The 17,221-nt window shown below is 38.9% G+C and overlaps 1 protein-coding gene across 1 annotated transcript; it reads left to right on the top strand.

The window, feature by feature from the left end:
• The first annotated feature begins 528 nt into the window (after window positions 1–528).
• bmp5 (bone morphogenetic protein 5) lies at window positions 529–10,140 on the top strand. The gene is made up of 7 exons (XM_023261337.3): window positions 529–1,758; window positions 4,146–4,338; window positions 7,288–7,436; window positions 7,754–7,951; window positions 8,585–8,661; window positions 8,796–8,906; window positions 9,050–10,140. The coding sequence occupies exons 1-7, from the start codon at window positions 1,260–1,262 to the stop codon at window positions 9,197–9,199; spliced, it is 1,377 nt and encodes a 458-aa protein (XP_023117105.1). The 5' UTR covers window positions 529–1,259; the 3' UTR covers window positions 9,200–10,140.
• The last annotated feature ends 7,081 nt before the right edge of the window (window positions 10,141–17,221 follow it).

The following is a 17,221-nucleotide window of genomic DNA, read 5'->3' as shown; positions in this document are numbered from 1 at the left end:
TGCCTTTGAATGAAAAACTTCCTAAATAAAAAGTGTAACTTTTTCTGGATTTGTGCATTAGATGGCGCTATATGGCAACATCCAGCATGTAGAGAAATTACTTCGCTTACTTTTTCTAACTTTGCACAGTAGCCACTCATCACATGGAAACTCTGCCTATTAATGTTAATCATTGTTGCCTTAACACTCTTCTTATGACCTGCAATAAGGCTTTAAATTATTTATAGTTTAGACGACACAAAGTCTGCTTTTAGTAATTAGGAAGGTGCAAATCATTTGGGCTTAAAAGCCTGCAGTACAGTTTGCACTATCTGTACGATTTTTGTGGCAGATTTTCAGTCTATTTCCTCGTGTGTTCCTCCGTAGTGTCATGTGCAGCACATTGCAAGTTAGCACATTTGTTTTCTGGTGCATTTTATTAAAAACAATACCTTTATTTTATTCCCAAGGCTCGTGTTTAAGTCCACACTGTATTAAAACAGGACCCTTGTTGTCAGTGAATGCAGCTGGAGCCCTCTCCTATAAACATGCGGACTTCAATAAGTTGAGGTGATTAAAAGGCTCTGTCATTATTCTTTCACTCGTTAAGACGGCCTCTCGGATTTCAAGTGTCTCCTTTTACACTCCCGAGCCGCCACATTCATCATGGGACCGGCCTGAAGTTTTATTGCGGCCGCTAGAGGAGGATGCAAAAACAAAAGTTGAGTGTGGGATGGACTCCAAGGGCAACTAGCCCCAGTACACTTTCTGAGGGGGAGAGAAAGAAGAAGAAAAAAAAGAAAAAGAAAAATGCGAGCCGGGGCATGAGTCGAGAGCTTCTCTCTACTTATTTTTTGACACAGTTCAAGACATTTCATCCATTTGGAAACTCCGGGTGATCCCTCGACGTTATGGGCGTACCTAGGGGTTTTTTCATCACACAGGAGTAAGGTGTGGAACCGGGCCACAGCTCCATAAATACTTGGAAACTTTGGATGGACCCTGGAGGAGTAAATACGGCTGGAGTAGCCTCGCATACAGCAGAGGAGCGGCGACTTTTCTGCAAGCTGATACCTCATTTGTAAAAAAAAAAAAAAAAAAAAAAAATTACAGCAAAAAAAAAAAAAAAAAACAAGCTTCCTCAGCCGCCACCGTCAAAGTGCGTCTGGCTAATATGGAAAGTCTATGATTCCGTATTGGCAGAGATGTAAATTGTTTGATTTTTCTCCCAGAGTGCGATGTAGTTCACCCTCACATCTCCAAGTGAGCTATTTGTCAAGATGACAGCGCTTACACCTCTGAACCGCGCCGTGCTCGGACTTGCGTGGAGCTGCTTGAGTTTTCTGTCCTGCGCGCATTGCGGTTTAAGTGACAACCATGTGCACTCCAGTTTTATTTACAGGCGGTTGCGCAATCACGAACGCCGGGAGATCCAGAGAGAGATCCTCTCCATCCTGGGCTTGCCTCACCGGCCGAGGCCCTTCTCTCCCGGGAAGCAGGCGTCCTCCGCGCCGCTCTTCATGCTCGACCTCTACAACGCCATGGCCGTGGAGGAGGAGGAGGCTGAGGGCGCGCAGCAGGGCGCACAGAAGAGCTTCGGTGCCAAGGCTCAAGGGCACTCCAGGAAAAGTTACTACAGCCCCCAGCACGCCGGCTACTCCCGTGTGGCACAGCCTTACCGAGCGGCCCCTCTGTTAGGCCACAGTCCTGCTCTCACCACAGCGCACGACACCAACTTTCTCAATGACGCCGACATGGTCATGAGTTTTGTCAATTTAGGTAAGTGGGCTGTTTCACCATCAGGGTTCATTAAATGATTGCAATTAGATGCAGCTGATTCCAGCATCATTAAGATTTCTAGGCAAAGCTGTTATTTGTTACATACATCCACACCTCAAAGAAATAAACTCATGTTTCCCATAATTTCCCTCCACTCCCCTAAACTTAGTAAAGTTTTATAGGGTTTTAACTGGACTCACTGTTTTCTCTTCACTTGGTAAAAAGCCCATTATAATATATAAACTAATCAAAGTGTTTCTTGGCCTTCTTGTTGCCTGCTGTCAGAATAATTTGAAACATGTAGATTATGTTTATACAGCCTGAGCTATAGCACACATCCTATAAAAACACTATAGCAATTGTACTGAGCTTCTAAGGTAACATCTCTCACTTAGTGTCATTTAAAGCCTTTTTTATGAAGCAGTTTCTAAATCTTAATGTGAACATGTTAGCACATTTTCACACACCACTCATTATTTGGCCACTAAAGTAAAATATATTGCATTTACTGCTTGCTTTTGATTAAAAAAAGCAGCTGATGTGTTTAATGATTGTGTTTGTTCAGTAGCTGCGACCCTTAACCCAGCAGTTCAGAGCAACTTATCAGATGACTGTCTGACCTTGAGAAAACTGGTCTAAATTATTTCCTGTTGTTAAAAGGGGAGTGATATTGACTGATGCCTTTATTTGAGCTTCTGGCACTAAGCGAAAGCAGAAGCCCTGCTCCCTATATTTGTTGCATTTATTTGCACAATTTATTGTTTTCTAATGACATTTAAAATATTAGTCATGCCACATGGAAAGTCACTCAGGAGTGGAATATGATGCAAGACTAAACTACAAAAAATGAATAAATTGCAAATGCCATGAAATACACTTTGCATACTATTGGTATTGTAATATTAATGATTGTATTTTTTAAAATATGGAGTAGAACATGCAAAAGTGAATTTGGGTAGCGTTGCTTGATACTATAATCCCTCACCTTGGTCTGAGCCCATCTGTTTCCACTTACCACTATACCAGGGCATGTACACTGTCAGCCTTGAAAGCTCTGCTCTCATTCTGGGGACTGTCAGTGAAGTGTTCAATGGGGCTCTGTCTTTATTACAGTACACTCAAATATAGCAACTGACCTCAACCGTTTTAAAAACGTCTATGTGGCATTTAGTGCAGTTTAATGTGCTTATTGTAGCCATTTGAGCTTCCAAAAGTATCAATAAGAAGTCAAGTATTAAAATATCCGATAATACACACATAAAAGTATGTAAGAGGACTAAAGATAAGACACTGAAATGTTACTTATTTATCGTATTAGAGTCCTGCTAGAATAAGCTGCATCCAATTAATAAGCAACAGATCAAGAATGCATGCAGCTCCTTCTTACCAGCGAGTGAAGTCACTATTATTTCATCTTTAGCTATTTGAAAGTTAAATGCTCTATGCTCTCAGTGGCACTTCTGCTTCGGATTACTGCCTGTGGCTCATATAATGGAACACGCTCGGTGGGTAAAAGTCAGACCTGACCTCTGACCTGTTTGTGCTAAGTAACCGCAGGCATTCTCTCTCGATAAAGTATCAGGGAAAAGCACTGCCTGATATCAGCACGAATATCCGAACATCCACTGACCTCAGCCACATGCTTCTTTTCTGCTACCAGGTAACGGTGTGAGGCAGCTCACCGTGAATGAATGTTAAGATAATGTTAATGCTGAGACTGTTGCATTGAGGGGCTATATTTTGTCTACAAAAATACACAAAACCCTTTGCAAAACGAACTTTTGTTTATTTCAGTGCAAAAAAATATCTAAAATAGGTTAACATGATATGGGTTTTTGATCATTTTCAAAAATTACAGGCCTAACGCCATGTCTTATGTTACTCGTTATGTTAGAAATACTTCGTTTTAAAGGTTAAGGGCCATAAAAAACTTGAATAAAAGTGACCAGAGGTCAGTATGAGGTCAGAAATGAGGTCAGAGTAGACGCTCACATGATGAAGAATCCTGTCTGGTCTTTTCTCTAACTTGAGGAGCAGACCAAACTGTCTTTAATTGAAATCAGCCTGTTTTTCTTAACTGACAGCCCATTCATCATGGCCAGAGAATGCAGTTAGGCACACAGTAGAGGGCCTGTCTGGGAACTGCTACCTGTATTCAGTTGACTGATTTAATGAACTGGAAAGTGCTTTTGTTGGTAGTCAAAATGTTTGGATTGGACCTTGAATGTAAAAGAAGATGTGATAAATTACACTTTTTCTGAGCTGGCATATTTTTCTCTTTTGAGCAACATAAGCGGTGGTTTCATGAGGTGAACTCATATATTTTTTTTTATCAAGATTTGTTGCCAGTAAAAATGAAGTTCATAATAAAATATTTTCCTTCCCAGTGGAGAAAGATAAAGATTTTTCTCACCAACGAAGACACTACAAGGAGTTCCGTTTTGATCTGACTCAGATCCCAGACGGAGAGGCGGTGACTGCAGCCGAGTTTCGGATCTATAAGGACCGCAGTCACGCTCGCTACGACAATATAACTCTAAAGGTCACCATATATCAAGTCATCAAGGAATATCAAAACAAGTAAGTGCCAAATCAACCATAACTGCACACTTAAAGCAGTGGTGGATTGTAACTAGGTGCACTGACTGAAGCAGTGTACTGCCTTATTTAAAGATTTAAGTTTTCTGCCACTTTGTGCTTATACTCTTAACAGTTTCTGACACAAATATTGTAGTTTTTTAATATGCTATGTCTATATAACTAATTAAACTATGCAGCAAGATATAAAGTAATCAGTTTGCCTTAAAAAGCTGGAACTTTCTTGCTTTCTCAGTTCTCAATTATAGGCCAGTATTTTCATATAACACCTTTCAGTATCACTGAAAAATACAGTATCACTGTCTTTTAGTGCCAGAATCCACTGAGAATAAACAGGTTGATCTTCAACATTTGAGAGAAAATGAATCTGGTTTCATATGAGTCATTCTCAAACATTTAAAAAGACAACTATATATGTTTTTAATTGTTCAAAGAACCTGCATGAAGTCTGTTCTTAGTCTCAGCTGGAAAATACAAAGCAGACAGAAAACCTCATCCTGTTTGTAATTATAAACTGATGGTAATAAATTTTAAAACATAGCAGTTGCTTCTCTGTAATAAAGGTAAAACTAAATGCATCTTGATCTCATGTGTGCAGTCTCATTTCACGGTTTAAAAAGGCAAACACTCCATCAGTTTTTGTCTGTTGAAACTTTCCACTTGCAAAGAACATCCTTCCATCTGAAATTCTGTTCTCCTTCATTCGCACCATGTCTGCCTTACAAATATAGTTCTCGGATAAAGAGAACTCCATTAGCAAGTTGGCCACTTATGAAGCTTGGAAGGTCCGTCAGTTATCACTCGTCTTGTGTTGCCTGCCAAGTTGGCCGTGTCCCAGAAGAAGGGCCCATATCGGGGGGGAGAAGGGCTCCCTCGGGTGCTCCCGTAGTCACTGTTATGCCCACCACCTGCCTGTCTTAACAATATTCCGGAAGTTTAAAGCATGACATAGCTGAATACACAAGGGTGTACTTAAAAGTGGGCCCACATTTGCTTGCCAAAAATGTGTGTGGGTGATTGAAGGGAAGATATGGCCCTCCTGGGCTTTGAAAAGGTCCAAGTCAATGGACTCTGCCATCTTAAAGGGGAAGAGCGCTCACTTTGTGTTTTCACAAAGAAACTTGTATGTGAATTAGTGGAATAAGTTTTTCCTAATGCTAGAAATCTTGGTGACAATCTTGCAAGACAAAGTTTGCCTAATTTATTTCTCAGCAAAAAGGCACATTTTTATATTATAGGAGTGCTGGTCATTTGTAAAACCAGATACATTCTTTGTTGTTTTGCTTGAGCGTATTAAGTACAATCCTGATTAAATACTGTATACATAAACTGATTGCTACTGATGGCTTTCATTTGAGCCATTCTGCAAAATCCATTTATGAATAAGTAGCAAATGAAAACCACTTTGTTGAGGTTTAAGTTCCTGACCATGCATATTAACAACAATCGCACCCAGTTTAAGTCTAACAAGAAACTTTTATTGCCCTTTCTCCACTTGCATCCAGACATTACTGCAAAAATCACTTTTTTATGGTTAAGTGAAAGTTGCAATCGTTGCTAATTTAACAAATTATTCTTCACTACTTGGACTCTAGATGCTGGTTTTAAGTGTACTCTGTAGAGTTTTTTGTAGACAGTTTCACACCTAAATGCATTATGGGTATCACTGAGGTATAATTTATATTTTCAATTTTTTTTCCCTTGAAAACATTGGTAGGGGTGATTAGTGGTAGCATTTGAAATATTGAATGTTTTCTTGTCTTTATTGGCACATTGCAAAATTGTTCTTGTGCATAGGAGCAAACACGATACTAAAAAATCACCCCTTAAAAACACATTGTTTCATATCACCACTAGTGTTCAAAAACCGCACAATGTACCTTTAAAGTTAGTTTACCTTTGGAGGCAACGCAGCAACCTGATCTCTTTTCACCACACTATGTCAGCGTCACACCACATCCTGCTGGTACTGAACTTTGCTACTGACCATAAATTCCTAATGGAGAATAGTGGCACATGAACATAATTTGCTGGAGACATATTTGTCTAAAATAGTGTAGAGTTACCTCCGTCCTTTGGTATCCGTTCGCTTCAGCTCTCTCTGAGGAACAGTACATCTAGTAAGCACAGATTAAGGTGTGGGACAAACATTTTTCCTCTTGGATATGACTCTGGGATTAGTGAACTAAATTACTGCAGGATGTGAGCTAAAACTGTACATTTCAAAGAGGAAGTTCAGCAGTATGTCACTCATAAGGATTAGTCTTGATTTTTATTACACCTGTAATAAACACATGGGGCCACATGGAAAATCTTGATTGTCTCCGACCGGCACCACGTAACCACAAAACCCTAGCAGACGCTGCCTTATGCGATCTGCTACTTGAAAGGAATCCAATGCAAATTGTGAAGCGGGGCTTTTTCAACTCGGGGTTAATTGATGCCTTATGTCAAGCTTACGTTTAAAATACACCAAAGCTGTGATACATGATTCATAACTCCTGAAATGTTTTGTCCATCAAATAGCTGAAGTCCTGGCACAGATTTGACCACACAACTCTGCACTTTATTATGAGTCACAGCTTTTTCAACAATAGCAGCAATACTTTATTTTCATGTCCCTCCAGCATTTAAAAAAATGTCCAAACTACTTTTACACACCAAATCATCACTTTGCAATACTGATGGGGTTTTTAGAGAGAAATGTTTGTTCTCAAGTAGATCAAGAAACAGCCACAAAGTTTGGACTGAAGCATTCATTTGTGAATTGTAAGATATAACTTGTTTATCTTTGTTTACCTGTTGGATTCTGTTGTAAATTTTCTTATAAGTAATGCTTCTTGCATGTGCAGCTGTTTGATTGTGCATCTTCCTAATGGTCGCTTGTTTAATGTAGAATTTAGTTTAAGTGTTTTTTTTCCTTACATTCAGAGATGCAGAGACTTTCTTGCTCGACTCCAAAAAGGTGCAGGCGTCTGACGGGGGCTGGTTAGTGTTTGACATAACAGCCACCAGTAACCACTGGGTGATGAACCCACAGCAGAACTTGGGCTTGCAGCTCTGTGTGGAGACTGTAGATGGTAAGTGAAGTTCAATTTTTCTTTCTAAAAATGTTGTTCTTTTACTTGTAATCTTCCCAGATTTTTTTCAAACGCTTGGACTCTGGAAAAGATCAATAAGTTCGTCTTTTCAGACAGTCCACTATGTCTGAATTTGCTTATAAAAAATGTTTTATTTGACTTCAGCACAAATGTTAGTAATATTTGGATTCAGATTATTTTCCACATTTAGAGACTCATCTTGAAAGCAGACACAAACTGATAAAATAACATTTTTAAAATGTTGTTTTAAAATTTTATTTCCCTCCTGATTTTTTTTTTTTTTTTTTTTTTTAAAGGACGAAGTATCAACATAAAATCTGCTGGAATTGTCGGGAGGAACGGGCCTCAGTCCAAGCAGCCGTTCCTGGTTGCTTTCTTCAAGGCCAGTGGGGTGCTGCTTCGCTCTGTCAGAGCTGCTGGTGGCAAGAAGAAGAATCACAATCGCAATAAATCTAATAATCAACAAGAATCTTCAAAGGCACCAAGAGCTGGAGGTATGTGGATAGTAGTTTTTTATAAATTCATTTACCCTGTATTTGATTAGATTCATTTTAACTGCATTTGTTATCATCAGACAGTCACCTTGTGTTCATCAGATTAGCCAATTTACTCATCTTTATCTCCATAACGGCAGACTGCCAGGAAATAAAGTCGGTTCATAGTCTTCACTTTCAGATCGTGGTTTCTAATGAAAATGTCAGCCACGAGGGTCAAACTGCAGCAGGAATTATCGCTTTTTCTGTTTTTCCTTCCAAAGCATTCTCTGGGGGCTTAAAAACAACAATATTATAAGAAATCTATCCCTTTGTTCATTTTTGACATCAGTGTTAAATGCTTTAAACTGAACTAACACCACTGTGAATATATTAGTACTCAGTTTGACTGAGAGCTATAATGGATAGTGGTTTAATTCCCATATTGCATGGTACTGAACATTTCATTATTCATTTCAAGGAATAATTATTCCCTGAGCACACTGGATGAATGACTATTGTCCACATGTGCAATTTGTCTGTTCAGCTCAACTCCAAAAACAATACATGTGTTGTAACATCCTAAGTAAGTGAAAAGCAAGATGTAAAGACGTGCTGTTTTCTGCTGCAATAGTAAGTGACCTTATCTTTCAGATTATAACACCAGTGAACAGAAGCAGGCCTGCAAGAAGCACGAGCTTTATGTCAGCTTTCGAGACTTGGGCTGGCAGGTAGGACGCAACTATTTCACATCTCTTGAAAAATGACACAGTAGAACTACTGGTAACACAATAAATAACACATTCCTTCAGTGAGTTTGTGAGAAAATATTACAGAGTTTTAAATGATTCATTTTTTTGTCAAGGATTGGATCATTGCACCGGAGGGCTATGCTGCCTTTTACTGCGACGGCGAATGCTCGTTTCCACTCAATGCGCACATGAACGCAACAAATCATGCAATTGTGCAAACCCTGGTAAGTGTTCTTCAGAGTGTGGCGCACATGCGTGTTGCAATAAAATCACGTTATAAGCTAATAATGTTCTTACCGTTTATAAGTCATTTGAAACTCACTGCCGTTGCACCTCTTTTAAACCTACTTTATGCTCTCATTTATAGGTCCATTTAATGTTTCCTGACAATGTGCCAAAGCCGTGCTGTGCCCCGACCAAGCTCAACGCAATATCAGTGCTTTACTTTGATGACAGCTCCAACGTTATCCTAAAGAAGTACAGAAATATGGTAGTTAGATCTTGCGGGTGCCATTAGTGGTGAAAGTTTAATTTATGCAATCTGGTACGGGACTCGCTGGAAAACACATCTGCTGCAGGTGTGATGTGGTGTACAGTATTATGTATATAAAGTTTTATTACTTAATTTATTCTCCTTTTTTAAAAGAAATAGCACTGAATATTGTGATATTTAAATGATTAGGACAAAATGATTTTACTTTATATCAATTATCATTTAACTTTTGTGTCCGTTGGCATATAATCCGTCGTGGTTGCATCTGTATAATAACTTTTGTGAGTAAACTTTTCACTGGACTCGTCACGATCGCTTCCCCTTCTGCTTGTTTTTCTCCTCTTCCAACGTAAAATGTGTTTTTTAAAAAAGGCTCATAAGTAGGTATACGTGGTGGTCAGTGTATGATATGCTTTTCTTTAACTCTACTGTTTTTAATAAGTTAATTTCCTTAATGAATCAACAATCATATATAGCTAACACATACAGAATAATGTGACAGAATACACGGCCACAGGGGAGAGCTCAATATGATGCTATTAGCACTAACATCACAACTTGAACCGGCTGTTGGAAATATTTTAAATCAAATTGGATCAGTGGAAAAAAGAACAGTGAGTGTTCTCTAATATAAACCAAACTGCCCAAAGCTATTTTCAAGCTGTCACCATCTTTCAGCGCTGATACAGTTTCACCTTTTCCAAGCCAGCTTTTTTTTTTTTTCTTTATAAGAGAGTGTGTTCTCAGAAGAGGATTATGTCAGTCTGGAATAAAACTTGTCTAATGTTTAGTGCTCACTTATGAATGCTTTACAAATTCTGTCATTTTTAACAATGTTTATGTAAATCTCTTCCATAAACACTGTTCCTCGGTGGACTCCACACTATTTCTAGCTTGTGTTTGGGAAGTATATCTAAACGTAGAGTGTTGTGTATTTTAATAAATGTACTACTTGAAAGATCTTATCTGTTGCCTTGTCTTGACTTGGCTTCGCGGCTTTTCTCACTCCATTAATCATTCTGCATGTTAAAAAAAAAAGCTCCAACATTATTTAGCCGTTAAGTGCTCCGGCATTTTCAAATTCTTGTTGTCCTTTTGTGTTTCTGTTTAGAATTCTGCGGATGTTTTACACACTGTTGCTGGACTACCGTCTCAGATTTACAAATGTTGGACAAGTATATTATAAACCAGAGGTCCACCCATGGAGCCTGCTGACATGCTCTTGGGGAACAGTAATGCTAGTGGTACAGTTTTAGCAGTAAAGCAGTGCTGTGACCTCCAAAGCAAGCCCTAAAGGGTGATTATCACGAGGCTGCCAGCAGAGAAAGATATATCATTTGACTTTTTTATTCACCGTATGTGACGTGTACGGTACACCTCTGCTTATTCTCATATTTGGATGTTGCCATGTGTTCAGGGTTGAGATTCACTCCTGCAACCAAAGTGGAAACCATAAACAACACTGCGTCAGTGTTGTTGTAGTCATTCAGCAGAGGCAGAACTTCCAGAAAACTGCGAGAAAACGTGCTATTTCCAGAAAAGCACTCTGGTTACGCAGGGATTTTCAATGGTCTTGGAAATGTAGGGATTAGGTTAAGGATTAATATTTATTTACACAACTGTGTTGACCTTCACTGAACACAGGATATGTACTGTTGCACTTTTTCTCCCCCCCCTACCCTCCCATTTTATAACATTTTTTCTCTGACATGGCAGAACATTGAGTGACTGTATTTCACTTAATTAAAAGCAGTGGCTGGCCTGCCCAGATGTTATGTGGGCTCCATCTAAAAGGAGTGTTGACATTCAGTGAATAGAAGAGGCCACCTGCTAACTTAACTCTTGGCTTGAGGGGGTGATTTGCATTCCTGCGGCCTGTTGCCTGGCATGATTACTCCGAGCACTTAACAATCCCATCTACTGTTTAATATCATGGATTCTTTCCAATTTAGCAACATTTCTTCCTTGTCTGTAATGCGGGAGCTGCTATGAATGAGCTTCTATTTAAGTTCTGCAAAACTACACAGCCCGCTCTCGACAGCAACCTCACGACCACATGAAAGGAAAAGGGTAACAATTGCCATACTCAGGGCAGATTAATATAGTGGCCCCTTCTCCTCTGAGACCCCCGCGGTCAAAACCAGCCTGCAGTGAGTCAGAGGTGCCTTGACATTCATCAGATCAGCACTTCGAGTGGCCACTTCTGAAACATGCTGGAAAAAGGTCACAACCTCCTGTAGTTTACTTTTCATGAAGGGTTTCTTGTGAATTATTCATGCATCATGCTCTCAGGTTTATAGTAGATGTCACAACACACTGTTGACTCCACATAGACATACTTACATAATGTCAGGATGTGTTTCCAGGTGCTGAAATTACTTCTTTTTTCCCTACCACATACATGTTTATTCTCTCAACCTGATTGGGAAAACAGACATGTCCGTGTCAGCTGCTGTCAAGAACATGTTCTTTTATCCAGAAAATGTATAAATGCTCGATGATTCGGGTCCTTTTAATGCAATGTAGCCGGTACAAGCAGGAAATGCATTTGCAAACACTGCAAAACAAACAGAAAAAGCTGCTAAAACAAGCTATTAATCTTGCTGGAGACAAGTCAGTGCTCCAACAATGTGAGAAGCACAAGATGCAATGTTTTGTAATGTGCTCTCTTTTTTCAGTAATGGGTAAATCCAAGTTTGTGTGTGTTTTCTTATATATGTGCAGCCATACATAAAAAAAAAAGTCCACTTCATACTTTTAATATCTGTAATTTTCTAGTAAAGTCAGTAAATGTTTTTAAGGCTTCCAATCCTTGCTGAACACTTCCTTCAACTCCCTGCAGTGATTTATTTATAGGGTTCTTAAAGTATTTTGAGTTGTTATTTATTTTGTAGACAAGTGTTCTAAATCAGAACACTGTAAATGAAAATCGGATGTGGCCAACAGTCCATAAAAGCAAAGTCACACAAACATACCCATAAACTGTAAAACTAAACATTTGTTCAGAGTCTTAGTGGAGTTTAATTTGCTGGTTCCTGTCACGACAAGCTTATAGTTTTAATGTAACATTTGTGACTATCATTAATGTGGTCAATTAAGGTTGTTGCGGTTCTGAAACATGCAGATTCGATGATTGACGCGATGCTTATTTTGATCATCTTTCAGTTCGTCTAATACCGCTGCACAAAATAATAGTTATTGTACGTTTGGTTTAGTAATTCCACGTTTCATCGACTTACTCCGTGTTAACCAGAGATCTTTTTCTTTCTGTGGCTCAGAGTTTATTTTCAAAGTGTCACCTTGCAGTCCATCCACAAGGCAAGTGAAATTGTATCTAATAAAAATGTTGTGCAGTTTACCTAATTCATCTCCCCACATATGGTTCTCCTTATTTGTGTTCTGTGGGTGGGCTGTGACTTCCATACAGCTCAATCAGTTCCTCTTGAAAGGGAGACCATATGGGTCACATTTTTACATGTTGTTTGGTATGACAAGGCTGCAGCAGGAGCAGCGAGGAATGTGTCCTCACAGAGGGCAAGGCAGAAACACTGTTACGTTTGCTTGTTATTCACATATGCACATTAGCCTCCAGAGCCAGAGAGAAGAGAGGGGTTGTGGGTTCTCGGAGTTACAACAGACCGTTTGTGAACCAGACTGTCACTTCGAATTAACATTAGAGGTGGCACCTGTGCGTTTTAACGCTCTCTGTATTTTAAATCCATCCTTTTAGTCTGGATTTTGCATTAAAATGTATAAGTCAGATGAATCTCATCTTTAAATTCTGTTTAGAAATGCTTCCAGAGCCAAACTAGAAACAAAAATATAATCTTTGTGTTTCCTTTTTACAACTCTATAAAATGGATTTGCATTTTGGTTTTTTAAAGCAGATTTGGTTGGACATTTTCCTCCGCTCTGTTTCTGTTGTGTGCAGCATTTGCTAAGCACATTTTTCCATGAGAATCCATGTGAGTCTTTTAAGATTCTTCTTGCGGTTTTGTCTCAGTGCGAAGAAAATCTGCTGACATGATACGCCAACAATGGCTGCCCTCTTCTTCCTGTGCAGGTTGGTTTTGTCCATTAGTCGCCCATTTATTGAACAATTTATGTCAAGGAACACATAAAATAAAAATGGCTTAAAGGTGAAATACAAGCAAAAACAGATGGGACAGGATATTAACCTGTCTCTGACTCCAAAGATGAGTCTATGCTGATGTGCTGCATCATCGAACTGTCAAACCGGTGCTTGTTATGCTGCTTAAACGGGGTACATCAGAAGAATCTGGCCACAATTATGAAGGAAAGAAAGAAAGAACAAAGGCAAGGCAGAAAAAAATCACCCCGTAAGAATATACCGGTCTGTTGTTTTTGGATTAAAAACACTCCAATTTTTGTCCAAACGTTTAAATTTAAGAAAAACACTCTCATCTTAGCTAAACTGTAGACTGAAGGCAGCACTGCAGAGCAAAAGTTAAAGACAACAGAACATGTTTACTGTTATTTCAAAAACCTCCTGAAAAAGTAACTTTGTTTGGTTCCTAATAGCCTCTTATATGTACAACGTTTCAAATAATAAAAAAGTGGAGTTACTCAGAATGAAGAAAATATTTATTATTTAAGCAGTTCTCTCTGACAATGCAGGCTTGTCATTGTCATCAGTTAAGTCTTTTATGCTGTTTATGTGTCAAACTTCAGGTTTTTATGGTGCCAACCTGTACTCTGTGTGTATACCGTGTGATTAGAAATTTTGTTCACTTATTTTGTTGCAATATCTCCAGATTTTAGTCACAATTGTGCACATTTTAAAATATTTATTTTCTTTTTACAGTAATTCTTATTACTGAGAATGACGTAAAATTCCATTTATACTATGCTTCACCAAGTTGTCATGATTCCTGCTCTAGCCCCTGCCCTTCTTTCTCCTTCTTCCTCTTTTCTTCCATCTCCTTCTGTCCCCCTCCTTTTTTCCTGTCATCTGTCTCTCCTTCCTGAATGTTCCACTGCCTGCAGTCTGATTGCAGCAATGTGAATCAGCTGTCATAATTAGCTCACTCCACTCACCTGTTTGCAATTCCACCTCTCAGTATTTAAGTCAGTTCTGTCATTTACTCCCTGTCGGATCATAGACTTGCGTCTCCACTTGGACTCTGTTTCCTCCCCTCCTGGATTTCTCCCACATGGACTCAGTTCTCCTTCCAGATTCTCACCTGCCCTGCTTCAGTCTTCAGCCTGCCATAGCCCCACCTGGACTTTTGTCACCCTCATTCCTGGATAACTGTCGGTCCCCTCTGTCTTCAGCTTTCTGTCTGCCTACCTTGCCCAGTTCTGTTTCCGCCCCCCTGGTTTTGTAAGTACTTCATTTTGTTGCCTGGTTCAGTTATACCTGTTTGGTTTTTGGGGTTTTTGTAGGTCTAGTGTAGCTTCTTTTAGTATTAGGTTAGTTTTATCCTGGTTGGTTTTCTCTTTTTGTATTCGTTTAGTTCGTGTTTTGTTAAAATAAAACCTGTTCCTATTCACCACCTGTCTGTGCCTGGGTCCCCCCGGTAACACAATTACAGTATCAACTTAGCAAGGTATCACGTTTGTGAGAAATATGGATTTAATTTTGTCAAGTTGATGTTTTCTGCCCTGATTTTCTCACACCTCCATAAAAATAATGAACAAAACATACTACTGTTACCAGTTTGCAGTTCCAGGCACACAGAGATGTCAACAGCCATGACTTAACCCAGTTCATGTGTATTCTGGCAGTTGTAAATTTTGCTGTGAAATTTGATTTCTCCCCCCAAGGATAAGAATACACTGAAGGAAATCTCCATACTTTATGATCCAGGTGGAGCTGTAATCCAGCCGTGAAGTCCTCTGCGGTACAATTTAAAAATCTGCACAATAAATATCCGGCTGCTTAGGCACATCCGTTTGACTGTATCTGTGACAAAGTGGCGTTAACTCGTGCCTTTGTGAAGAACGACTGATCTATTGCACCCTGCTGATCACTAACTGATGAGGATTTGTTTTTCTTCCTCCACACTTCTCATTAAATACAGACTAATGTTATTATGAACAGGCAAGTCTAATATCATTACTTTAAGCTCTGTTTGCACCGCAGGAGAATTTGTGTTGTGTGTTATGAAAGGATGCTCAACAGTCTTGTATATGATCCTGGGAGGACACAAACCAAATAGATCGGTCAGTGGCTTTTGTGACTCAAAGCCATGGGCCCGGCGATGTGTTTACTACGAGGATAATCTTTAACACACATGCTGTCTCTGAGGGGAGCTGTGGAAAGTTGGCTCAGAATGCCGGCCACGCTTCCTGAACAAACTCTGTGATATAGGCTGAAAAGACTTTACATTTAATCCTGATTTTGTTATGACATACTTGAGTATAACGGAAATTATATGGGTGGTGAAGTTTTTCTTTACACAGGAGCAAAATTATTCATATACATGTATTCGTTTCCTCTGAATGATTCAGTTTCGATTGTATACCATCAAGTGTTGTGTTGCTGTAGGATCGAGTGTTGTCATCCAACAAACCCTTTCATCTTCTCTGTATTTGAAAGACCAAGTCATGATTATGACCTTCAGGGTGATAATAATGTGCTATTCCCTCAACACCAGGACTCTCTTGTTGTTACAGTTCAGTTAAATCCATGATGGAGAAACTGAAGACGGATGGAGGATGAAAATTGATTTAATCTGGTTCCTGTTTTCTTTTTTCCACTTTGTTTTTGGTATATATCTGAGAGCTTAAAACCTCTTTCATGCTATGCCGAAACCTGTACTCGATAAAGTACTGTTTTTCACATCTGTTTCTTTCTTAGGAGCAAAAAAAAAAGAGAATAGTCCCTTTCTTTTATAAGCAACTTTTTTCCCAAGTTCAGAAACACAGTTTGTCCTCTGCAATGTCTGATTTTTAATATTTTCAGACATTCATCTTCTGCTTAGTCTCTGAAATCCTTATGTGTAAAATAGATTGTTCTCAGGAGACGCTTGCAAACTAGTGCAGAGACGTCCCTTTTCCTGTTAAAGTGTATCTGTTTGCCTAATCTACACAAACTTAAAGACGCCACTAGTCCACTTAGAGAGTTTAATTCTCTTGGAAAACTGTGGGATCTGTTTGTTTCTAACCTGATAATTGGACTAAATAGTCATTTTACATCACCACATTGTTCTATTTTGTTTGAGTTGCTGAACAGATCAGGAGAATTTGTTAATGCTACTATATAAATATCCACCATTTGATTTGGTTGCCAAAATCCAAACTGTATTACAGAAAGTCTTTAATTCTCCTCATCTTGTGCAAACCCTAAATATACACCTAAAGGCTTATTATTGATAGAAAACTAGGAACATCATATTGCTTTTATTCTCATAAATGTATGTAGAGAAGAAGGTTACTCATCCACGTTTCACAAATTAAAAAAAGCACATTTTTTTCAGTGTCAGAGGAGCTGTTTTCTGGTATTATTGTCAAATCTTCCTCTACATACATACCATCCTAAACTTTAAAGTCTCCACTCACCTGCATTACATTGATTCCTTATAGCAGGAAAGCCCCTGAAGGCCAGTTCTTTAAAGTGACCCACTGCAGCTGGTTTTTGTCAAGACTAACCATAGTTGCTGAGTTTCCTTGAAAGTAGAAATGTTAAAAGGCCAGTTAGATTTAAGTGATTGATGCAATTATCACTAATAGAAAAAGATGCTCTGAGAAGCACAACTTTTTTCTAGTGGAGTCCAAATATGACACTAAAATTAGACAGAAAATATAAATAATGGGTTAGATTGTTTGTAGTAATGATGAGAAATTGTGATATTTTTAGGTTTTTCAAAAGGTGCTACATCCAGTTTACTTATTGTGTGGGTAGCTGGTTTGTAATAGAGACAATATTTGCTAATTTAGTGCATCTGCTAAATGCTGTTTTCATTATTTCTGGGCCATACACGTAACAACAATAAATGTGTACCTCTGATGCACTTATATCAGATGAAGGAACAGTTATTTGGAGGCAAATATAACCTCAACAGAAAGCTTCAGGATAACAAT

The sequence above is a fragment of the Amphiprion ocellaris genome, chromosome 16 (assembly GCF_022539595.1).
Source record: "Amphiprion ocellaris isolate individual 3 ecotype Okinawa chromosome 16, ASM2253959v1, whole genome shotgun sequence".
In the NCBI taxonomy this organism is placed as follows: domain Eukaryota; kingdom Metazoa; phylum Chordata; class Actinopteri; family Pomacentridae; genus Amphiprion; species Amphiprion ocellaris.
This window is presented reverse-complemented; position numbering and strand designations above follow the sequence as displayed.

Bases quoted from the DNA above. Each gene is read 5' to 3' on its own strand.
- bmp5 (XM_023261337.3), top strand. From the start codon at position 1,260: ATGACAGCGCTTACACCTCTGAACCGCGCCGTGCTCGGACTTGCGTGG. The intron at 4,339-7,287 runs GTAAGTGCCAAA...CCTTACATTCAG, and splicing joins ATCAAGGAATATCAAAACAA to AGATGCAGAGACTTTCTTGC. The intron at 7,437-7,753 runs GTAAGTGAAGTT...TTTTTTTTAAAG, and splicing joins CTGTGTGGAGACTGTAGATG to GACGAAGTATCAACATAAAA.